Genomic DNA, 25,390 nt, shown 5'->3' with positions numbered 1-25,390 from the left:
TACAATTATAATCCAAAAGCTTCCGCTAATTCTTACTGTTAAATTTGCTTTCTTTAATACGTAACAGTTGAATTGCCTACTCTGAAAAGAGTTCAAGCTTAGTGAATTGAGCTAGCACTGCACCAGGATTCTATTATTCCTCTTAGGTACTAGTCAAATTTCCTCCTTGTTTGAAGCTGCATTATTCCTTTTCCACACCTCTACATTTCAAAGAATAAAGTCTTCCTACCTGTAATCCAAAAAATAAAATCTACACTACAGTGAAAGGTGCCGAAAGCATATTGGCTATTGGTAGAACTTAGATTGATCTTTCTGAAGGAAAGAAATGTAATTTAAGTTTAAATCATGTTACGCGGTTCTACTATAGAATTCTAATGCCTTGGAAATTGAACACAAAATCTACTTTTATATATACTGAAACTTACTGTTGTATCAAGAAAGGAACACATGGGAATTATTTTTAACTTAGGATTCAAATATTTCAAATTTGGGTATTAAAAAAGGTGTCTGTGAAATTAAAGGTTTGATGTAATTTTTAAGCTACATTTTACTTTAGCAATTCCAAAACAGCTCCAAATTTAAATGATTATGCAGAAATACAGATCTGAACACAATAAGGACTGTAATTTTGGTTAGAAATTAGACATACCAGATATTTACTGAGATCGGGTTGCTTAAATTAAAATGGTCTGTCAATGTCTCCTAAACATACTGATTTTTTTCAATTTGAAAAAGAGACATGAAAGAAGAAAGAAAACATGTTAACACAGTAATCAAAGATGCTAAGAATATTTAGACAAATGAACTAAACAATTCAAACAATTCAAAAGAAGACTTAAGTGTGTATCTATTCTTAAGTACATGAAATGATGGGTTTTAGTAACTTACAGAATCAGGACATTATTCCACATTACTGGAATGCAGTAAATCAAATTTTAATTAATCGAAGTCTTATCCAAAGTGACAAAATAATTTTCCAAGAAGGTCCTATTGGATACAAGCATGGACTTCAGGTTTCTTAATATGTAAGTCCTTAACATGTACAATCTAGGTATTTATCAATTGAAACTTATGAATTTATAATTACACCTTCACCAAAAGTAATTCCAAATCAAAAACAAAGGGAAAACAAGCTTAATTACTTCATTATTGAAATTAAGTAACCTATTTTTTCTCTCTTAAACGTCTTGATGCTTCACCAAACTGAAGCCTTAAAGAATTTTTTAAAATTTATTTTACAGAAGAAAGATGGCCTAAGGACCTGAATCTAGACTAAGATTATCTGAATTTATTTACTAGTCTTAACACAACTGTTGTGTGTGATCCTAGGCAAATCAATTAAATATTTTGTGCCTCAGTACTCCAGCTGCAAAATGAGAATGGGAAAGTTTCTTATTCCCTCTGGCCTGCTTCAACTGTTCAAAGCTAAAACCTCTTCAAGACCTTCTTTTTTATTATCCTTGAAAAAAATAGGGTTTTTTCCTAGGAAATGTACAAAGCCTGCAAAAGCTGTTAAGCTCCACTAACAGTGCCCTGATCAGCTGTGTAAACTGTCAGGCTATCCTTGAAGAATGTTATGGTGACACTGTAGAGACTAATTTGAAGTTTTCTGCTCACTGTAGTAGGTCTCTTCTTAGTCTCATGCTTTATTATAAACATGTATAACTGGTAATTTTTATAGATCTATTTCTGTTTCTCGACTTGCATGCTTGCTTTGTTTTAATGCTAACAGATTCAAACAATAGAATAACCTTTAATCTACATATTGACCATTATTTCAGTTACTTATTCCCATAGCCCTACTTTATCTATATGCTAGAATCACTTCACTGCATTCTTCGACTAAAATACCAAAGTTCCAATAGATGGCAAAATTAAGAAACCCAAACCCCACCTTGTTATCTCAGTTTTATATCCATGAAGACCTTGATTGCTCAAACCATAACAGTCTACAGCGTTCCCACAATTTCACCAATACCTGTGTAGACACTGCAAGTTCTTCTATCGTACTGCCATTTAAGTCATAATCACTTTTTAAAAATATCAGTTTGTTTCGTTCAAGTTTTGCATCCAAAGCTTCATATATCTTTGCTCATCATATGTTATTTAACAAGTTTACTATTTAACACTGCTTCTTTAGAAAAAGACAATCGTTGGACAATTTTTTGATATAATCTGCAACATAACTTCCTCTTCATCTCTGTCATCAGCTGTCTCTGACATGTTCATAACATATCTATATGGATTAACATTGGCGATTTTGATCTATTTCTTCCTGCCCTTATATTGCACTAGATTCTTGTAATTCATCCTATAACTTCAAATTTTACAGTACTAGAAATTATATGAAAACCATATCTTGAAATGGAAAAGGGAAATTACTCTTTAAAGGACAGGAATTAATAATTTAGAGTTAGCAGGCAAATAGAAGAAGGCTACAAGAAATTGCCACTAACTCTCCTCCTACTGAGCAAGAGTCTGTATATATATTATAGGTGGCATTAAACAAAGGTGATAATGACAATCCCCGATTTATCAGGTGTCTCACCACCATAGCTACCTAGGCTTTGCCAGTGGGTCAGGAGTTTGAGCAACACATAATATATACTGAACAAAATATACTCCGTGTGCAGTCATTTTCAGTACAGATGTGAAGCCAGAGAACCAGCTGAACAGTAGTCCTGTCCCTCTGACCACTGTAGAATTTTGCACATTTTGCCAAAGGGGGAGGCAGACGCTGTTCAACTGTGTTTTGTCTGCATATCAGAGACCATTGCTATATTCAAGATCAGCATTTATAGGCTGAAAAAACTGGGTGCAGTAATAATTGTTCCTAGGGAGGGTACGGTCTCAGGACAAGAGTAGTCTGAAAGAACATAAAATGGGTATTGTATTTGGGAGGAGTGACTTTTCTTGTCCAAGCATTAGAAATGAAGCAATCTGTATGAGTTTGGAATTTTTTTTTCTCTTTTTTTTTTTTTTTTTTTCCTGAGAGTGAATTGGCATTGTTACAGGTGGGATAGGGATTAGATCGATGACTCCGTGAACTTGGAGTTTATGGAGTAGAAGTAAGACCAGGGAGTTTTTGATTAGCAAAAAGACAAATGAATATGCTTACTAATGATGGAGAAGCCTGTTCAAGGTAGCCCCCTCTACTTCAGGAACATTTTATTTGGGAGATCAGAGATTTTCTGGGCTTTAAGCAAAATACAGCCTTGCCTGCTATAGCTTCTAAAATGAGAAAAAGATGAAGCAGCTCAAAAAAAAAAAAACCTTGCATGAATGTAAGGTTCAGATATGAAAATACAGAACTTCTTACAGTAAAGAAAAACAAACAGACCAAACAAAACCTCCAAGTTAAGGTTGCTGTACCAATGCCAACAATGATGCAAGTATTAAAGTAATATTAAAGTAATATACTAATATCTAATTTATAAAGGGGAAAAAAGAAGATGAACTAGGCAATGTTGCAAATAATACTGGCAACACAGAAGCAATCAAAATTCTTGTAACTGTTCACATTTAAGTGCTTGACATACCAGTGTTAAAGGTGTATTGCCTTTTCTTTTTGCGAGTCAAGGGAGTCTTAAATCCCTATAACTTTTTGTTTGCATCTTTACTTGAAGTCAGGAGGTTTTATGCAAACAAAAGTTCCACAATCTTTGGCAGGTTTCTAAGACTGAGGGACAGTTGGTGCTTCCAAAGTGTAGGAAAGGGACTAAGAAAAGAAAATACTTTGTGCTAGTAACTTGTTGAAACTCAAATGGAATGATTCTACTTCCACAACTGGCTTTATTTACTGGCTTTGCAAGTCAACAGTTAAGTCTGGTTAGATTCTCCAAGGCAGGGTCTGTCTTAGTTCTCAGGAAACACTATTGCTGGCATCTGAAATTTCCAGCCCATGTGAAAAGTCAAATTGTTGAAAGCCACAAATTTTTCGGAATCTGACCTGGAGTGAACACAAGAGGGACTAATATTATACAGCACCTCCATTGTCATGCAAGGAGCCCTATTTCTCAGATCAATCAAAGCAGAAATACCTAAACAGCTGTAAAGGAGGAGATAAGACAGCTTAGGTTCAGCCCCTAGAGATACTGCCAAATGTAAACTCTCAGGTGTCGTAATAAGCTTTATCTTCACAGACCCAAGTCCATTGGGGAACGGTATCTGGTTTTTAATGTAAAACTCCTAAGCTGCTTTGTGACTGCCCAACTCTTTTGTATGGACAGTCTCAAAGACTTAAAAGTCAGTATTTACAAAGAGGATTTTCTGGGGAAAATGCATCCAAGCAAACCTCTCCTTAGCATTCCTATGGATTTATACTGGAAATCCCCACAGTTCTCATATGGGGAGCATTATGTCACTGGATGTTAAAGATATTTCACTTGTTCTTTCCTCCAAGGACAGTCACCAGGGGAGGATATGACAACGCATTCAATTCAGAAGGAAAACACTTGCTGCATAATATCTTGATTGCAGAAGAGTCAAATGGGCTCTGAAAGTGATAAAGCAATGGCCACCGTAAGTTCATCATGGATTTAAATGTTTTTTCCAAACACAGAAGAACTGATAAATTTCTCTTTTGCGTGTTTGAACTCTCTAGGATTTAAGGGAGACATCAGAGCCTGGGCTCCAAATAAAAATTCTTAGAAGAAAATCTGCAAGAAAGGAAAAGGAGACAATGACGCACGCTCCTTCCACCTTCCAGTGGCCAGATGGGTGCCACCTAGTCCTGATGTATTTAATTTTTTGCCTTATTTCCTAGTATACGGATTCACTATTTTAGAGAATCTAAGCACACTACGTCGGGGCAGAGAATGTCCAGCAGATCTTCAGCCTTGTAATTCCAGGCAGTCACGTACCATTCGCAAAATGTTTGTGAACTGTTTCTGCCTTTAGATTCAGTTATCACAAACGATGACTCAAAATATAACTTCGTTTCATTAGTAAATAAGTCAGAGAGAGACGGAGAGAGAGAAAAAAAATCTTTTAAGGATTTCAGTTTGCAATACCTTTGTTTTAGAAGGATAATAAAAGATTGTCAACATGTAAGTGGTAGTAGATAATCTGTATTCCCTTTTAGAACATATAGCGTGCTGATGGACTGCAGTATAATTTTGTCCAGTCCATCCTCTGCAAAAATCAGTAAATTCAACACATATGCTAACCTATCCTTATTCAAAGCAAGTATTAGTTTACTACTGAAACAGCATATTAAAACTGATAAGAATCATTTGATCAACACATATATAAGTGGCAGTTAGACATAATGCCAAGAGTAATTGTGGCACAAGAGACTGCTCTGCTGTTAACTGAGCTTTGCTGACTGGCAAGGGAATCAAAACTGTCCTCTTAACCCTCCCAACCCCCCAAATCCTTGATAAATATTGATGAATTTTTTTTTTTCTCCCTGGGTATACAGCCCCATGGTTAATTATTTCTAATTATTTAAATACTGGTGCCCAACTAGGACTTGGGAGTGATACTACCATACTGGTATACAAGTGTAAGAGACCGTCAGAATTACGACAAACAGGATGACAAGGACGCAGCTATGTCTCCACAACGTTACACAGGTTTCTACACCTGAAATTCCTTAATCCTGAAATAAAGTTTCCCCACCCCCACTCTCCAAGGGACTGACTACTACTCTATACTGATATGATCAATTTGACGAGGGACAATGTATTAGCAACTCTCCATACTTAGAAATAACCTCATAATTCTACCCTTTTTTTCCTATAAAGATAAGCATATACATCCCTTTGTCATTTTGAAGGTAAAGTTTTTCATTATTATTTCTTCTGCTGAAAAAAAAAAATGTTCTAAAATATTGCAGGCCACAAAAAATTTGATCAGAAACATACTTTTTCTGAACCACTTACAACTTCTCTGTGGCTTGTGCTCTCCATACTTAATATGGATTCATGTATTTGGCTGCTTTTTCTTCAAGCTCACAAATGTCAAGAAAATATGTAGATTTTTGTACATATTCTGCAGTCCTGCACAGAATAAAGTGAGTGCAAAATGAAAATAAAATTAAACTCATAACGGTACTGTTTCACACTGACTTCAAAGTAATTTTCTACAGGTGTAAGTAATACAAGGCAAGAGAGCATTTGGGTCTATATTCATAAATGCTGTCAGCTATTAACTATGTATTTGCTGGACAAGCAAAAGACATCTTTGATTATAGATCTCGCCTAATGTGCTCCACACTGTATCAACAAGATCTAGCTACTAAATACAGACTGCAAGTGACAAGCTAAGGAGGGCACCAGAGATTTGGCAGTGTATTTATTTTTTTTGTAGGAAAAGAAATGTTTAGAATGAAGAAACTGTAAGGACACATTTAAATAGTTTTAGTTTGCAGATAAGTAACTGCAGGTGAAAAGAGAAAGAAAAACTGAGCAAACATAACCGAAAAAAGATTGAAACATTTAAGAATACAAAAGACTACACAGGGTAGGAATGTAGAGAAGGACAGAAGAAAATAAAAGGAAAATAGAAGAACGTTAATGTGCTGAAAACAGGTTGAGATGTACCATCACCTTTGATAAACAAGAAGTGAAAGAAAAAGTAGTAGGAGGAAAGATAAAATAAAAATGAAGTCTATCTAATACAGATATACTTTAAACAAAGCGTTTTGTAACAATTTAGTCAGCTACATTTTATAAATTACATGCAATATATTATAATATAGTTATGAAATCGAACACCTTTTACAAACATATTGCACGTAACTTATAAAATTACTATATTTCATGATATAGTTATGAAATCATATCATATACTTTTATAAGATTGGGGGAGGGGGAATTGTTTACCCAAGAATGACTGCTACAAGATCTCTTTACGCTCACAATGATCTACTGATTTTTTGAACTGCTCTACCAACTGATACTTGGCTTCTTCCATAAATAACTCTGGTATACATAAGTTGATAGTCTTTCTAATAGGTATGTCACCATTATATTTTTGGCAATCACAAAACTTCTCTGCTGATATCTCTTTCATGTATATGGGACAAGAACATCCCATTTACATTGATCCAGTACTGGGTTCTTTAAATGCCATTTGAAACAGAAGATGCTTCAAAGCCTTATAAATAGACGAAGACGCTACAAGTTTTACAGCGAGAAGTTCAGAATGTGTACCCAAGAACATGCCGCAATCCCATCTATATTCCACACGTCGTCTGTGATACCCAGCTCCCACCCTCAATATGCTCAGCTCCTTTTAGTATCTCCCAAATATTGCCTGGAAAAGAGGCAACACATGCTGTGGCTGCTTCTGGGCTTGTTGGTATGTGAATTGTAGCTCTCTACTGATGGACCAAATGAAATGAACTCACTAGTTCATACTGTAACGCAGCCTATTCTTCAGCATAGATGTTAATCTGGGTCTTTCCTCTGCACCCAGATATTCCAAAATGTGCGAGAAACTTACTATTTATGCAACGTTTAAACTATTTCATATGTGCTTGAAAATTTCCAAGAGGTCCAGTATTAATGAGGGAAGGAAGGAACATAGAGACAGGTGAACAGTATGATACATAAGCCTTGATTTCTTAGGAAACCAGGATAAAATCAGGTATAAACTCTAACTTAGTTATGTTCCAGAAAGGTTAATTTTTATCTTGGATATGTTACATAGCACACACAAGCCAAGGAGTACTTTCTTTCTTCATTTTACCAGTGAAAATTTTATTCCTTCTGAGTGTAAGGGCTCAGTCCCTCTAGACACCACATACTATTGATCTCACTCCACAAGGCTTTATGCTCTTAATTTAAAGCCCAAGCAGCAGCATCACTAACTTAAATGATGCTGGTCTAAACCAAAATAACCTAAGGCTTTAGATTCTCCAGGGCTTTGAGACTGACTTTACTACTGAGCAGTATAAAATAGGGATGCCTCCTACTTCCTTTGTAGTCTGCCCACAACATGGCTTTAAAATGAATGAAAACCAGGGATGGATTGTGAGGATAATAATTCTACAAAATATTCCACAAAGCCACTATTCTGATGGCATCATGGAAGAGGTGAGTGAAAAAAAAAGAATTCTCTCCAGACAGTTAGCTATACATACAGCTGCTTATTACGACACTCCTTACCATTGCCAAGTTGTTCACAACCATACGTAGATATCTTTTCCTCTTTTCCTTTAGAGAGAAAATGCTATTTCCATTTATTTTAATTCTAGAGATAGGAATGGAGAGCTCATGATATATTGATTTGCAGAAAGCTACACAGATTGTCCCTACCCGAACCAGAAATAAAACCGTGCTCTCATCTGCATTGAGCCCCAGTGCTGTATCTTCTAGGCCATCCTTCCTACCACAGTAAGACTATGGTTTTCAGTAACCAGAAACACACTGTAATTCCTCTCCTGGCCATCTGAAGAGGCTTAGCAACTCTTCATCTCTACAACAGAGCTCTCCCTTGGGGAAGATGGGCTTACTCATTATCTGGGTGACTTTGTTGTATACAAACAAATAAAAATAATTAAAAAAAAATGTTGCAGAGATAGTTTTCAAGAGGTTATTTCTGCTGATACCAAAGAATTAACAAACCATTTCAAGTACAGAGCTTCTTCTATACTATCCTGCTGGTGACCTCTCTTTTAATTTGAGTATTTTTTTCCAGCAACCACCTAATCAAAGCAGGGAGGGAAGGAGGGGAGGAGGAAGAGAGTGAGAGGGAGGTGGAGAGAGAGAGAGGGACGTAGAGGAAAGGAGATAGAGACAGAGAGGGAGAGGCAGAGGGAGATTTCTGTAAAATCCTGCCAGAAACAGGAATGTCAGTTAGTCCCAAATTATGTGGGAGGCTTTTACAATGAAAGTCACCGATCATCGAAGTTACCTAGGTTTAGGAAACATTTCTCCCCAACCTTCTTTACAGTTATTTATACGATAAGACTGCCTCCATCTTTCAAAATTTGTATTAAAAACACCTTATTTCCATCAGAATATTTTAGAGTAACAAAAAAACCCTCAGTATGCAGTGCAGTGGAAGGAAGGCATTTTCGTTTATTCCAGTTTAAAGAACAAATAGCATAGCAACTTAAATGCTCAGATTTTTACATCTGTCATGCTGTGGAGGTGTTCGTGCTTAGCAAAGCTCAGAGAACAGTGTGTAACTCTTAGTACAAAAAGAGTATGACCTAAACCATTCTTGCTCATAAAATATAATAATGAAAACAAGTAATAGCTGGTCTTGCACAGACAATTTTTGTTAGATGCCACATGTTTGATATAATAACCCAAGTGTTTAATATTTCATTCTTGTAACTTTAATTTCTCTTTGTCCTGGTTTGATCCAGATAAGATCAGTCCTAAATTGCTTTGGAATATTAGCTGGGTACCATGAATGTATTTTGTATTCTCTCAACCATAACTCATTACATGGAACTTGCTTGGCATCAATAAGTCACTATCGCTTTTGTGTGTGTATGTGTGTGTGGGAGCGTGTGTGTGGCTCAATACCACACTGCTCGGCTATTTAGTGATAAAATCTGATATAATAAAATATTAATTACAGCTGAAAGGTTGGGTGAGAAATATGAACTCAATTACAGTCCCATATTGTGAACAAAGGGCAGGGTGAAAAAATCCTTTAGTTATAGAGGTTTGGGATAATAAAAGAACAACTAGAACATTAGACTCAAGCTGAGTGCTCCCTAAAAGGCCACCTGTTATTAATCTTCACATCAGGCATAGAATTTCAAGTAAATTAGGTCAAGATGAAAGATTTTTGCTGCTGATTTTTTTAACTAATTTAAAGATTTCTTTATCTGAGCATTTTCTTCTTTGATGTCATTGCAATTTAGTAATTAGAAATTTGTAACAAGCACAAGGACACAGCAATTATAACTAAAGATTAGATATCATACACAGTATGCAAAATGATCACCTCATATGGTATAAAAATAGATAAGAACTAGCAGTTGATTCTAAGTGTCTTTCGTCTCAGTCAGATTGGCAGTTTCTTAGCGCCAAACTGTAGCAGATGTGGTCCTACTGTCTTAGAAAGCTAAGTTTTTTTCAAAAAATACCAGCAGTGGAATATAAGTTATTTTAAGACTTCTTAATAAATAGACTTCTGTTCTATTTACCTGAGTGTGGAGTCAGATGAATTACCAAAGACTTAACAGAATGTGACCAGATTGTAAACAAGCACAACTGTGAGCCAAAGTTAGTCCAAATCAAATAATATGACCTTGAAATCCTATGCATAGTAGTGAATCATAAGAACTGAGTAATCTTATCTATTATTGAAGGCTAAAATGTGCCATTATATTGTAAAGTAAGACTTTCATTGTCTGAAGAACTGTGTTTTCTATTAACTGTGTGTTCTATTTCAACAAATTTTGCTGAAACTATGGCAATATATTTTGGTACCAAGCCAGAAAACATACTTTCAATGAATTTACATTTATGATACTCGGAACAATCCAAAGACCATTTCAAAGCTTCTTAATCAGCTTTATGTTCTTTGCTTAATTTCTTTTTAAAAAGAACACAGAAAAATGATACGTTCGCAAATAGGAGATAAAAATATCATGGTAGAGCAAGCGAGGTGCTTTTATAAGCCAGTATTACATCATTTAACTCACCAGTTTTCAGGTTGCCAAGGCCAATTTACAAAACAACTGGAAAGCATGGAAAAAGGAGTAAAGTCTTGTGACAGATTAAAAGAAATTAGAGAAAGCAAAACTGTCTAAACTAATTTAGTCTAAAAAAGAACGATGTTAGAGAGGATCTGAAGGAAATATTCAAAACTGAAAGCCATGGCAGAGCTGACTGATCCCTTCTTTTCAATCTGTCGCAGAGAAAGAAAATATTGATGCACCATGGTACTGAAGTACAGATCAACAAGGAAGAAACAAAAGGAAATTCTAGGACTCTGAACACATGCAAACCAATATGAAACAACCTGCGAGATCATACAGCCCATCTTATCAGAATCAGCAGTAGCATTTCTGAAAGTGTATGCCTGACTCTGATATTCAAAGAAAGCTGACTACTGCTTGCAAATTGTAGGTCTGCTTCCGACTAGAATGGAAAGATTCATTACAACACACTTTCAGCTCCAGCAAAGTCACTGACGGTACCTGAACCATCAGACTCCACCTGGTTCCTTCCTGCTGCGTAAGCCAGGGTGCAAAGAAGAACCACACTAGTTATTTTTCTTGTTACAGAATATGACACAATGCTATTACCCAGTCTTCACAAATCAGGTAGAGAATAGATCTAGCAAGGTCTAAATGACCAGTTCACTTGGATTCCTAAGAAAACAGGAAGGCAGACTCCCACCTAACAGGGACATTACTAGTTCTTTAAAACTACACGGGATGAATGTGTTATGTCATTTCCACTAAATAATTTTGAGATTCAAGTGTTTTTTTAAGAAATGCTATACTATGTTGTTATCATTCTACAATGCTCAGAGTTGCTGGATATAATATGATAAAATACTGTACTGGAAATAAAAGGAATGGAGTAACAGAAAAAGAAGCAGTCTTCAAGCAAGAGCCTGCCTGAACCATTTCTACTCTCAAAGAAATCCAGGGCCACTTGCAAACCACAGGTTTCTTCCTCAGTAGCCCTGAAGAAGATCAGTAGCTACACAAAGTATAAGAATAATGAAAAAAATACTTTGATCAATAATGTGATGTTCTTAAAGAATAGGAAGATTTTAAAAAAATCACTTCTACTTAGAAAACCTGGTTACAATTAAGCAATATTCTACTTTAATATTTTCTAGTAAACCATAAACTTCTGCAATGCTGTGACTATGCCCTGGGAGAGCATCCATGAGGTGTGGACACTCTGCAAATGTAACAACGTTCATGTGTGTAACTGTGGCAAGTTGCACAGCTGTAATTTATGCATGCAAAATAATATACACATGCAAATTGATCAAGGAGTCTGGATATTGCATAGAAATGAAGAAGTAGTATTTAGAGCAGGAGATCAGCTAATGGATTAATGACACAATGATAACACTAAAAGAATTAGATCTTTCTATATCCTACAAAACTGTGCACTGGAAACTCACTACTGAATTGGGCTGGGGAATTACGCAAAGAGATGTATTAAAATTAATCGTTTATAAGTAGAAGGAGAATGCTTATTCTCTCCCTTTTTCAACGATGCTCTGCAACCTGCTGGTTTGTGTGCAGCACAGGAAGAAAAATATTTGCTGAGGCGGCTGAGTGAATACACAAACCAATTTCAACAGTTTTTTTGATTGAAAGCTTGAAAACTGTTTACTGCTCATTAAAGCACTCACAGAGGTCAAGAAGTTTTTAATCTGTTCAACCAGGGGATACAACATGGAGCACAGAGAGACTAGCTCAAACAGATCCGCTGCGGTGGTTTAAGATGTTGTCTCATTTGTCCATTTTCTCCCTCTGCCAGATGCCTGCTTTCATGGGAGACTTGGTAGAAAGCAGCATGTGCCTGTGCTTCAGTTGCAACTGAAAAGCCTAGTGTTATCACTTAAGCAACCCAAGGCACAGACACATTTTCTCCTGCCGACTCTGCTGTGGGAGAGCAAGACCGCAGCAGAAATAACCACAACAAAATTCTCGTCTCTCAATGCTATCGTCTCTTCCCACAACTTAAATGCAGTGGGTCCTGGTCCAGCAATTTGGAAATGGAGATTACTGTCTGGGTTCATTTTCATCCTTTCTTCTCTACAAAAAGGCTCTGCAGGGCACTGTAATCAGCAGTGCAGAATGATGCAGGCAGATACAGAAAAACAGTCAGGTTTTGTCGCATTCTCCCCAGTTTCTCAGGACTTCTGTGGATAAATACAAGGCTGACCTTCTATTCTGTCAGTGAAGGTATAACTCTTCCTCCTCCCTGCACTGGGAACGACTCTGGTAGGATTAGGTGGCATAGAAACCTTGGCAGTGTGACATTGTACAGCTCTTCCCACAGGAAACCTGGCCGTAGATAAAAGATTCTGCACAGTTCAGGATTAGCACAACTGTTAAATACAGATGAGATTTTGGCCTTGTGCTTCTACTACCCTACGAGACTAATCTTGAAAATAGCTTCAACTCTAGATGTGAGAACACGGTTAATTCATCCGCCCTCATCTGATTTCCCCACGGTAATTTCTCCCTAAATTCAACATTTTTATAATGCCTTAGACATCTATCCTACCGCTCTCTGAGACTGTTTTAGGCTGAGGCATTTATACTGCTCCTGACTAAAGAGTTGCTGCTTTCAGTTGTAGAGCCCAGTAAGTGGCTCTAATGTTTCTTTATGTCATTTAATGTAATCCAGTTGAGCAGATTAGCTCTTACTTAGCAATGCTTTAGAGTCATGATGCCAGTGATTTCCTTTCCTACTTAAATGAACAGTGTAGCAGAAAGAAAGTTTTCATGTTAATGTTCAGCAAAATGAATACTCTTTCAGCATCCAGTGTGGGAAATGACAGTGTTTCACTCAGAGCACATCTATAGCTTTTCTTCCTCTTTCCATGTAGCATTCCTCTTTATTCTTTTGTCTCCTTTAATATTAGTTAATATCAAATAAAAGCATTCACTTGTTTGCTTGCAATGCATGATCAAAATGCTTTAGTACACACAGAATGGGTCAATCAAAAATTATTTATACCGAGAGTTAGGAATTCCCCCAAATTACTTTGTCCTGGAAACCACAGTCCTCCTGTCATATATTTATGTATTAGTAACAGAATCTTTTTTAATGCAGCCACTTAGTGTTTGCTAGTGAATAAAGGGCTTGTATAAACTTGCTCAGGAAACACAGTACTGGAAGAGAAAATCCTAAGGTCAATGGCAGTATGAAAATGCACTATTGTCAAAGAATCTACGGAAAAGGCAGTTAAAATGGTACAGGTTACTTCTGTGTTGTAACCTAAATTATGAGAAAAACCCCACTGACTTTTGGCTCCCTGATGAACACAGCCCTAGTCTGTGTGAGCATCTTGACAAAAGCTTGTGCTTTTTGGGGGGTTGTCATGTACAGAAAGCTGAAAAGGGACTTTTGGCACCACAGTGCCGTGTGACTAACTCTCACACAATACTGCATCTCATAATAATTTCTATAAATCTATCTAGCACCACCTTCCTGACATTTATAACTGTACCTTTTTCAGAGCTTCAGTTCACCACTGGGTAGAGACTTTATATTTGAGCTGTTTATTTACATGCTCTCTAAACTGAAATTGTTCTTTTTCCTCTCTGAAGTTTATTCCTCTGACATATTTTTACAGAACAATCATGTCTTCTCTTGGCCCTAATTGGCTAGGTGAAACAAGTCTGGTTCTCTTGGTCCTTCCACGTGCAACACAGGCTTGCCAGTTCCCTGATCATTTATGCCATAACACTCTGCTGCTGTGATGCTAGTAAATTAGTATTTCTTGGTAGATCAGAACTAGGCACAGGAGTTCACAGGAGGTCCTGCCAGTGTCTTGTACAATGGTGTTGTACAGTCTATTTGCCTATTTCACAGTCATGCCGTGTTTTGATGATTCACAGTCATACCACAAGCCATCAATACTCACTTTCTTCTCCTTTGTTGTTTCCAAAATTAAGCCTCTATCTTACAACATACATCCTTGTTATTAGCTCATAAAATGCAAACTTTGCATCTCATCCTATTTGTAGGAGGTTAATCCTGAAGGCTATTCAATATTTCCTGTGCAGCATCCCAATCCAATGCTGCAGGCAGGATCTACTTTTACTGCCAAATGGATTATAATGTGTTATATTTGTATTTGATATCTATAAACAAAACATGCAGAATGTTATTGGATCACCTCTCAGCTGATAATTCAGTACTTCATGATACAGCACAATGAACATGTACTTACATCATGGCCACTGGTTTAGAGCTCTTGTGAGCCACTTAAAAAAACATAGTTAATTTAAATACTTAAAGGAGAAAAGCAACTGAATCTCAAGAACTACAAAAAATCTAAAGTATATGACATGGCTAAAGCATAGAAAGATTGATGTGCAACATTGCCAAGGCTTCAGTACTAACAGGGTCCAAGCAGCTACGGCTTCCAATATGACCCGCAAGACTGACTTGAGTGCTTATTTAGTCAAATGGGTGAACAAGCACGAAAAGCGACTCCATACTTTTCACTTGGGACATCTCACTTTGACACCTAGCACTCGAGAGCAAAAATACCAATGAGAGTCAAGCCACCATGAAAACAAAAAAACTGTAGTGAGATGATAAGCCACAGTGGAAAATCTAATTTCACATTGACATTAAGGATATGGGAAGTGCACATGCATAATACACACTAAGTATTCTTAGTGATCTAAGTAAGATCAACAGTGAAAGCTTCCAGAGACAGCAACGACTTACATTTGCCTGACAATTCCTAACCGCAGTTTTACAGGAATTCAGAATGGGTCACTCAGCACTGTGGCTACAAACTAACATACAGCTACTGTGATACACATCGTCAGAAAATGACTTTAAAATGTCTCCAGAAAGTACAACCCCACATAATCCTGTTCAACAACCACTCGGGGAAATGTAGCTGACTCACATACTCCCCCTTCAATCCTTCCACAGCACACAGTAAAATGAAAACAAATCCCTGGCATACTTCAGTAAACACAGGGCAACAGCATCTCCTTCTTACATTTTCAAGGAGTGCTCTGGTCGTTCTGCGTTTGAACTTACGCACGTATAAACTGAGTACACTTTTAAAAATCATGCAATGCAGTAATTTCCAGCGATGTTCATAACTCTTTCATTATGGTCCCTAAATTAAACACCTCTCTCTGCCAAGGCAAGTGCCCAGAAATACATTTGAGCCCCCTACACACTCAGTGGGAGACAGAAACATGTCTCTCTACCACTCTAGAGGGCTACTCTGAATTGAAGCTGGGATTGTACTTCTCATACTGTCTCTATGGGGTGGTCAATGTGCCCATAACTGAGGAACTACCTAAACTCAGCCGGAAGCAGATGTTTACACTTGAACACCTGAAAGGCACTTTATTTGGGGCTTTACTGTATAGGTCTACATCTGCTTAGGATACAAATGTCTGAGTTGTCTCATGAGAGATGTGACTGTCATGCCACCTTTTTCCACAATAACCTAACGACTTGAGCATGTTCTCAGAAACTGGAGGCCAGGGTTCAATATTGTTTTCAACCTGAGAGGTTTTCACCACACTGCTCCCACCCCCCAGCCATCTGAACAGCGTTTCTGTGGTCTCCTGCTGAGGTTGGCCTAGCATGCAGACAGAAATACAGGAAGAATCAGAGAACCAGGAGAGCATTCGTGAAGGAACCTGTCTAATCAAACAGAGACTCTCCTTATTCTGTCCATTATTTCTTTTTTTCAGTGACCATCTAAAATATAACACATTAAAAGTCCTGTGAGAAAGGAACAAGGACTTCTCTTGCTTGTCTAGGAGGAGCTTTAGGAACTTTGTGCTCCTAGTTAGAGGTTTCTACTGGTTTACTGAGAACATGGTGATACTTGAGAACAGGCTGGTGGCTCAGACTTGCTAACACTGAGGTGCCTAAAATCCATCTAAGCTACATGCGTAACAGGAGATTGAATAGAGAAATGCAACACTGTCCTCCCTATTAAATGGTTTGAAAGGTCTCCAGCAGGGCTTTGGCACCAGCCAGCTACCACTCTCCCCAAAATTTCTAGACATGAATCAGGGCCCATTCCCAACGGGCAGTCTGCAGGTGGTAATTATGCCTGGGAGCTCAGCAGTATGAACATAGATTGTTTTCAGCCAGCTGGCCTCAGTACCATTGAACAGTACAGGGCATACAAAATTCAGTAGTAAATATGCACGCCTAAAATCTGAACTTAAGGAGGCCATGCTGAGTGCTGAGTAGCCATTCCTTGGAAAGGGATCATGGAAAAATGACACTGTTCTGTTCCTTGCATACTCAGAGACCGAGCTGTTCATTTTAGTAAGTAGATTTAAGAAAAACACGTTTTATCAATTCTGACTGAAGTTGGCGGTCCAGAGCCAGCAAAATAGGGTATGAGTTCCAAGAGTTTATGATTCACCAGTTGAATTGCTGCTGGACTTCAGCCTTCACCAGGGAGACTGGAAAAACCCAGTGGTCCAAAGGATGTTAGTGGAGAACTAGCCTAGCTGAACTGGACTATCACACTGTCAGAATGAGAGGTAAGCAATACAGAGAAGGCTATCATTAGGAATTATGCAAAGATATGGTCTCCATTGCATCCTACTTAAGGCCAGCATGTAGAAGGAAGGTAAAAAAAAAAAAAAAAAGCAGAGCCTCTTAACAGCGCAGCAAATTTGTCAGTTGTTAATTATAACCAAAACCCTTGAGAAAGTATTGGTGAGTTATGAAATGGAAAAATAATCTCTTCAGAGATATGGAATAATCTATTCTCTCTTTTATTCTGGAATTGCTCTAGCTTGCATTATTTATCATAGATTAATTTTTATTAATCACATTGCTAAATGACAGATAGCATTACGTGCTGGGTTCTCAGTGACACAAATTACTACTAAAGAAATCAAGAATCAATGCTCCTTTTACCCAGGGACTCTGTGAGAAGTCACAGTAAAAGGACCATGGAAATTTCTGAACAAGCCAGCAGGACATGCGAAGCTGCACCACGTATGCCCAGGCAACACATACCATAAATTCTAACTCAAGTCACAGTAAAAATCCAAGGACAAGTTCTACTGCATAACAAAAAAGAATTACAGAATCTTTACAGCATAAGCAATTACTGTACTGTTCCCTCAATGAAACTGAAATTGACCCTTCTGCTGTAAATAATTATACTTGTTGCTATAAAGAAGTAACAACTATGGGCACTAATAAAACCCCGTCCCTTCTGTATCACAGACATCCTCAAACAAGTTTACTGGCTGCCTTACAGGTTGTAAAACTATGATTTGGAAATACAGTTTGCAGGCAAGATCTGACCCTACAGCATACAATTCTTTATGTTTACAGACCCTTAAACAATAGAAAGGATGCTTGTGGCAAGCAAATTAAAGAACGGACAGTAAGTTCCCTTTGTGCTTTTTAGACTTCGTGGTCTCACAGTATTTCAAAAGGCTATATTTTGAACATGACATTTCAGAATACTAGTGAGTTAATAATGCTACCTGAACATGTATAGTAACATTATCTCAGCATAACTATTTCTTTATCATATATCCACCAAATATCTAGACTGTTTTATCAGTGAGCTCTTGAAAGGCCAAAGTTCACTTTTCATTTTTTTGGGGAAGCTTTCCAAATCTCTCTTGGTTAATGCACAGTTTTGATATTTCTCTCCTCAGCTGTGTCTACATGAGATTTTCTTTTTTCTCATTACTGCATTACCATGTAATGTCACTGGGAATAGAAGGAAATTACAATAACATGCTAGCATTACATAACGTGCTAGGTAGGAATTGTGAGACGACCGAGCTAAAAATACAGATAATGCAATGCTTTCATTTGCCATGTTTTTGCCCACCCAGAATGCTAACACGTCTCTTATTGTGCAAATCAGCATTCTCCCATTTCAAAACTCATTTGTTCACTTATCCTGAATTCATAATCATACTCATGATGTCTGCCTCCATAATTCACGCATGGGAATTAATGCTGCACTCTTACCATGCAACACAGAAACTCAGACTGAGATACCAGTACCTCTTCTCTGAGAAGTGGATTGCAACTTTGAGGCCCAGCCCTGTGGCTGCCATATACTCACAACAGCAATGCGAGTGCCCTGTGGTCTCTTCAAGGTTATGGAAAATATCCTGAAACTTTTGTATTCAGAGTGCTTGAAGCCCTGCTGCTTTTTGAGTTCCAATGATATCTGCCACGGGTTTCCAAGCAGCCTGGGTAGCTTGCTAGCTTTTGTTTGGATTTCTTGATTGCCAGTGAAACAATATAATCTGCTGATCTGCCGACCAGGTAAGTGTTTTTGTGAAGACGGTAAGTTTCAAGAATAAAGGTAGGTGGTGGCTATTCTGGAAGGCTGTCTGTTAGATTGGGGGGTCCTGCAAAAGGTTTCTCAGGTTTCAGATAATCCCATTTCTTTGTATGGAAGTGTCTGAACAGTATTGCATGCCCTAAGTGATGTAGCTCAAGGAGTGCAAACTCCTGCTGCCAGCCTATGAGAAAGTGAGTAGAAACAGTGACAAAGCAGAGGGGATGGCCAGACATAAAGAAGGCTGATCCTCATGGCACCAGTCGTGCTGAAGGAAAGACATGAGGCCCTAAGACACATCTTCCTACCTTGCAACGTGTGTGCAGGGATGGGAAGGCAGTTGTGACCTCTGCTTCGTGTGCAGCACATGGTGGTTCCAGTAGGGAACTGTTGCATTACATATGAGTCTTTGCGTTTCAAAGGTGACCACTTCAGTTTAATTTACTCCTTCCTACTGCTAGTCAGTGGGTAGGAATTAGGTGTCCTCTGTCATTCATTTAAGAATCATACTATGAGTGTTGTTGAAAAGGCTAAGCCACATAGAGAATGAAGTACTCCCTGGATTTGGGCTGACAAAGGTTTCTTTGCACCATCCATCTTACTTTGAATCATGCTGTTCCCATCCCAGGGACCATGTGCAGATGGCCTTAATTCCACCTATGACAATGAACCCAGTATTTACAGGGTGCCTTTAAAGGTCTGATTTAGGCTAATAAGAAATGTAAATCTCTGTGGAATTTAGAATTCATGAACACATCATGAAGTGTTTATCTGATGAAGTAGTAGAAAAGAGTGCTTATCACTTTAGATAGCATGTAGTTTGACATTTCTATGGTAGTTTTCAGCTGCATTTCAAAATACTTAATAACTTAATATGGCCTTTTGGGCTGAAATATAATAAACATTACTTCTTCAGGGAAGAGAGATTAAAAGTTCATTTCAAAATTAAGCACTTGAAGTAAAGAGATGCTTGCTTTATTTTCCCAGCAGAGTTGTTCTTATTTATGCATGTTGAAGAAGTTGGGCACACTGATGATAAAGGGGGTGCATTGAGAGTACACAGACTGCCTTCACTCTACCACACTCTCAGCTTTCAACTAGCATAATTCAAAGTTTATTTGCTTTCTTCTGCATGTTTTCTTTAAGGTACTTTTAAATTATACTGCTTGGTAATTGCTGCAATTCCCTCTCTCCCTCTCATCCTGTCTGGGCTTTGCAGCCCCAGGTGCTGCAGGACTGATCCCACATACTCAGTGCAGGAAGTAGTCTGGCATCCTTAAATGCCAAGTATTACATCCACAGGGTGTTGCTAGCTGACACGCTTGGCCCTCCTGTTCTCACACTTTAGGCTGGAAGAGGAAAGTACCAACTGTCTGTGGTGTCTAGAATCACAGAATCATAGAATGGTTTGGGTTGGAAGGGACCTTAAAGATCACCTAGTTCCAACCCCCCTACAATGGGCAGGGACACCTTCCACTAGACCAGGTTGCTCAAAGCCCTGTCCAACCTGACCTTGAACACTTCCAGGGATGGGGCAGCCACAATTTCTCTGGGCAACATGTTCCAGTGCTTCACCACCCTCATAGTGAAGAATTTCTTCCTTATATCTAATCTAAATCTACCCTCTTTCAGTTTAAAGCCATTACGCCTTCTCCTATCACTACATGCCCTTGTAAAAAGTCCCTCTCCAGCTTTCTTGTAGGCCCCCTTCAGGTACTGGAAGGCTGCTATAAGGTCTCCCTGGAGCCTTCTCTTCTCCAGGCTGAACAACCCCAACTCTCTCAGCCTTTCTTCATAGGAGAGGTGCTCCAGCCCTCTGATCATCTTCATGGCCCTCCTCTGCACTCGCTCCAACAGGTCCATGCGCATAAGAGCAGAAAGGGTGGCTGAATGGGCCACTAACTGATTAGAAGTGTTTAATGGGGCAAATCCAGCTGAGCCAAGCTCTGTAATGTGACAAAGAGACCAGGAGGCAGAGTAGAGCCTGGATGGTCTTGCCTTCTTTCTTATCTTTCTTGCTCCTTTCCCCAGTCTGCTGCTCCCAGAGTGCTTCTATCGCCAGGTGGTTCCGGTGTTATCTGGGCCAAAATCTCTTCAGGCTTTTTGAGGATGTGGCACAGAATAGCAGGAGAACGGTATGGTAACAGCATTTTGCTGATTATGTAAGCGAGATAAAAGAAGTGGAAACACTCAACCTTTATCGTGGCAAGGCCAAATGAAAATCTATGCAACAAAGAAAACTTGCTTCTCCCCGCTGAAAAAAGCTTGCAGGAAAACTTTTCCAGAGAAGGTCACAAGAACCTTTTATAATGGAATGCGGCAAACAATCTAAAGCTCTTTCTAACATAGATGAATATATAAATAACACTAAATACATGCAGTCATCAAGCATTACATTTTTCATTTCTGTGTATGAGCCAGATCTTTGCAAGAAATTAGCATTCCTTAGTTGAAATAAATTGAACTGACCAATCTATGTACCTGCAGACAGTTTGGCCCCCGGGGTCTTTTAAACTTTAGGCTAACTCGCCCTGAAGAAGTAAAAGGTACAAATGATACTGCCTTGGAAGAGTGAGTCCCTCAATAGATGTTGAAGAGCCCTCATAGAAAAAATATTTGCATTTGTATGCTTTTTATGCAAATTCTTTAAAACTTTACTGACTCTTACATACACATATCTTGGAAAAAAAGAAATATCCACAATAAGACATATATTACACAATTTCCACAGAGCCATCATCTGAAATTAAAAAAAAAAAGCCCTGCAAATTACAGTAATTCTAAAAATCAAAATAGCTTAGCCAGCTGTTAAAGAAGTGCATACATTCATCATTACTGAATGCATTACTGCTTTAAACATATATAATTCCGAAATAATCTCCTTGAAATAAACACAGCAAGAGCCATAAAACATGCTGGACCTGAAATTGAAGACAAAGCAAGCAGTACTTGTTGTATTAGAACTCTGACAAAATACATTTTAATCATGTCCAGTATTATGAATTCTAAAACAACCTGAAATGCCATTTGGCTGTCATGATTAATGTGTGCTTTATCATTGTAAACAGCTTTCTGAACATTTCTATGAAGTCTGCTTTTTGAATCAACATTTAAACAATCAGCATTGCCCTTTCTCTCTTTTTATTTTGCGGTGGTTGTGTGCGGATTCTAAATAAAGTATAAGATATCAGGATTTTTCATATTTAAGTAGAGAAAAAGAATTTAATCACAGAAAAAAGCTGGAATTCTGAATAACCTCAGGTATTAGCTTTGTTGACTTGAATGGTAGAATTTGTGCTCTCCTTATCCATCTCAGGAAATTAAAGAATTTTATGTGACATGTCTGTGTTGATCAATAAAACAACAACAATCATTTACACTGCAAGTTTAGTGCAGTTTCAAAAATCTGCATTAACCAAGCCGACAGTTGTAGCAGAATCAATAGACAAGGCATCTTGCTTAGTGGTGTGCATAAATGAAGTATGACTAAACTTTTAACATCCAATGAATACAGATTAAGATGATAAAATCCATATGCAGAATGTGTTCTGCAAGCCATGCAATGACAGCGTGCTTGAGAGTGTAATGCACAATAAAATGTTAAAAGTATTAACAAATTCATACTTTAATTTTCACTCCGCTTCACTCAGTATTTACACTGTGAGTTTGCAGTCAGCATTCATTTTATTTTAAGACCTGTTGCAAAGGGCCTTGGCAAATTTGCTGCTGTGTGTTCATCTGTCAGTTCTACAGCTTCATGTTACTTTAAATCTCTCCTCCTATTTTCCTAACCACTCATCCCCTTATTTGGCACACTTTAATCTCCTAACTAGCTCCTTTCTGTTGTCAGTGAAGTTTCTGATGTGTCACTACTGCTATAGGAGTCAATCATCTGTAGTTCATGATGCAGATAAAAGGAATGAAACTGGTTTTTTTATTAATGGTCTAATACGTTTGTGTTTAAACGACGACTCCAACTGTTATTATTTGAATCCAGATGCTTGAATCCAGAAAGACTACACTATAGCTTTGTGAGATAAAGTAAGAACCACATCAAATCATTCTGTTTCTAATCTAATCTGCTCAATCAAACAGTTTCATTAAATCTGCTTTAACTGCTGTTTTTTTTCTCAGCTTGTTGAGACTTTCCCAAAGTGCTACATTTTCTTTTTAAAAAGTTGTCTAAATGACCAACAGGATGGCATTTCCTAAATCCAAACCTACATACATATAATATATAATGCAACAATGAATATGTTGCATAGTAAAAAAAACTAATTATATGAAACATTGAATATTCTGAAGAAGCCCAAAGAACATTTATTTTCATTCACGCATATATGAGTATACCAGATCTGTATTTCCCAGACAAACAGAAATTACCAAAAACCTTAGCATCATGATGAAAATAATTGATAGTCATGCACTATAGGTGGAAACTCTTCTTACAGTAACAAAAGAATTAACCATTTTTGATGATGCATGATTAGCCAAAAGGAAAAACATCCTAAAGCTCTGAAAAATCTGTATTTCTCTCATCTGTATTTTCATTTATTCAGAGTATTGAGCTCATTACTGGTTCTTATTCAAAATAATCTAACCATTCCTGTTTTCTTCACTGAAAAGCAGGCATCTTTTATTCTAATCAATGAAGGACTTACACAGCACCGTGTATCTGGCGGTGAAATAAACCTCTGCAAATTGGAAATTCATTAACGGGTACTATATAACACTAAAGAATCCAAGCTACTGGTTTTCCAGGTTGATTTTTTTTTTCTGTTTCTGCTATCACGGTCAATTAACTGTAAATACTTTATGAATGTTACAGTACATATTGTTTAAATTGGCTAACTTACTAAGAGTTGATTAGCTTAAATTTGTGAAGTAAACAAGAAGAGTGAATATTAAAGACAGTAGCTCAGCATAAAAAATGTGATATGTCCTTGAACTTATAACACTGCAGTAAGCAATTACCTTAAAGAAGCCACCCACACAACAGAACTATGGCTTTGTTCCTTATCTTCAAAGAACAAGCCACTTGCATCTGGATCAAATCCTTTAAACAACACACGAACACTCAACATCAAAGCACTTCCGTTTTCTTCAGTTATTTAATTTAATTAGAGCTAATACAGACATGAATTTAGACACTGATTGTTTTGTAGAAAATCCCCTGAAAACATGTTCAAGAAATTAATCAGTTTGGTTTTAATTTTATAATTTTTTTCCCCCAGTACCTGACAGGAGCGCCTCTGCTCTGTGCAGGTTTCAGCAAGACTGTCACAGTGCTGTCAGTTTGATTCAAAGGTGTTTCAAGTTCATATGGTGGCATAGAGGGTGCTAGAATAAGAAGAGAAAAGAAAAGAGGCAAAAATAATAATTATTCCTGTATTTCTTCTTTCAAGAGCTGTATCTTTATTTGAATAGGTAATTCTAAAGACTTCTTCAAATATAAAGACCATATCATAGGTCTAAGATGCTTTCTGTTACAACACAAGTGTGAGACAACTGTTAAATAACTTCAGCAAAAAAAAACAAACAAAAAAACCCCCAAAGAAATCCCAGCTCACTGCCAATTTCAAGACAGGAAACAGATACTAATAGGAGTAAATTTGCAGAAAGTACTGAGAATCCGTGACTTGGAAATGAAAAGTTATCTCAAGAGGAGCATCTGCAAATGCGCATGCTGAAGTGACTATAGTTTTTGAAACGGAGCCCAGCTTTCTCAGTATGTCAGTGGTATTAGGATGCACTCTCATAATTTGTCATTCCTGGAGTTTTAACTAGTGCTGTAACTGCCCTGGGTCTATTGTCCACCACAGACATAATTTACAATAATGAAGCAGGATTGTCACCACGAGAGCTTATCTTAGTTTGAAGCCACACTCAATAGCACTTTTGCAAACTGTGTCTTCATTAAGGAATTACAGCTGTGATTGAAACAAACGATGCCTCAGTTATTGTCTTTTACTGTTGCTACTTTTTTCAGTGCTATCACTTGATGGAGTGACTACATCAGTGGACATGGGAAGGGCTACAGATGTCGTCTATCTGGACCTCTGTAAGGCCTTTGACACGGTCCCCCACAACATCCTTCTCTCTCAACTGGACAGGTATGGATTTGATGGGTGGACTGTCCGGTGGGTGGTGAGGAATTGGTTAGATGGTCGCATCCAGAGGGTAGTGGTCAACAGCTCAATGTCCAGATGGAGACTGGTGATGAGTGGCGTCCTGCAGGGGTCCGTACTGGGACCGGCTCATCAATGACATAGACAGTAGGATCGAGTGCACCCTCAGCAAGTTTGCAGATGACACCAAGCTGAGTGGTGTGGTCGACACGCCAGAGGGACGGGATGCCATCCAGAGGGACCTGGACAAGCTTGAGGAGTGGGCCTGTGTGAACCTCATGAGGTTTAACAAGGCCAAGTGCAAGGTCCTGCACCTGGGT

At 37.9% G+C, this 25,390-nt stretch overlaps 1 protein-coding gene across 1 annotated transcript in view; it reads right to left on the bottom strand.

Moving 5' to 3' along the window:
* LOC103924545 (receptor-type tyrosine-protein phosphatase mu-like) overlaps nt 1–25,390 on the bottom strand; it is a 323,454-nt gene that overhangs the window by 134,006 nt on the left and 164,058 nt on the right. The window contains exon 10 of the mRNA XM_009333074.1: nt 24,180–24,282. Within this exon, the coding sequence (XP_009331349.1) occupies nt 24,180–24,282 (103 nt within the window). The remainder of the gene's footprint in view (nt 1–24,179; nt 24,283–25,390) is intronic.

This window comes from Pygoscelis adeliae, unplaced genomic scaffold (assembly GCF_000699105.1).
Source record: "Pygoscelis adeliae isolate BGI_AS28 unplaced genomic scaffold, ASM69910v1 Scaffold38, whole genome shotgun sequence".
Taxonomy (NCBI): Eukaryota; Metazoa; Chordata; class Aves; order Sphenisciformes; family Spheniscidae; genus Pygoscelis; species Pygoscelis adeliae.
This window is presented reverse-complemented; position numbering and strand designations above follow the sequence as displayed.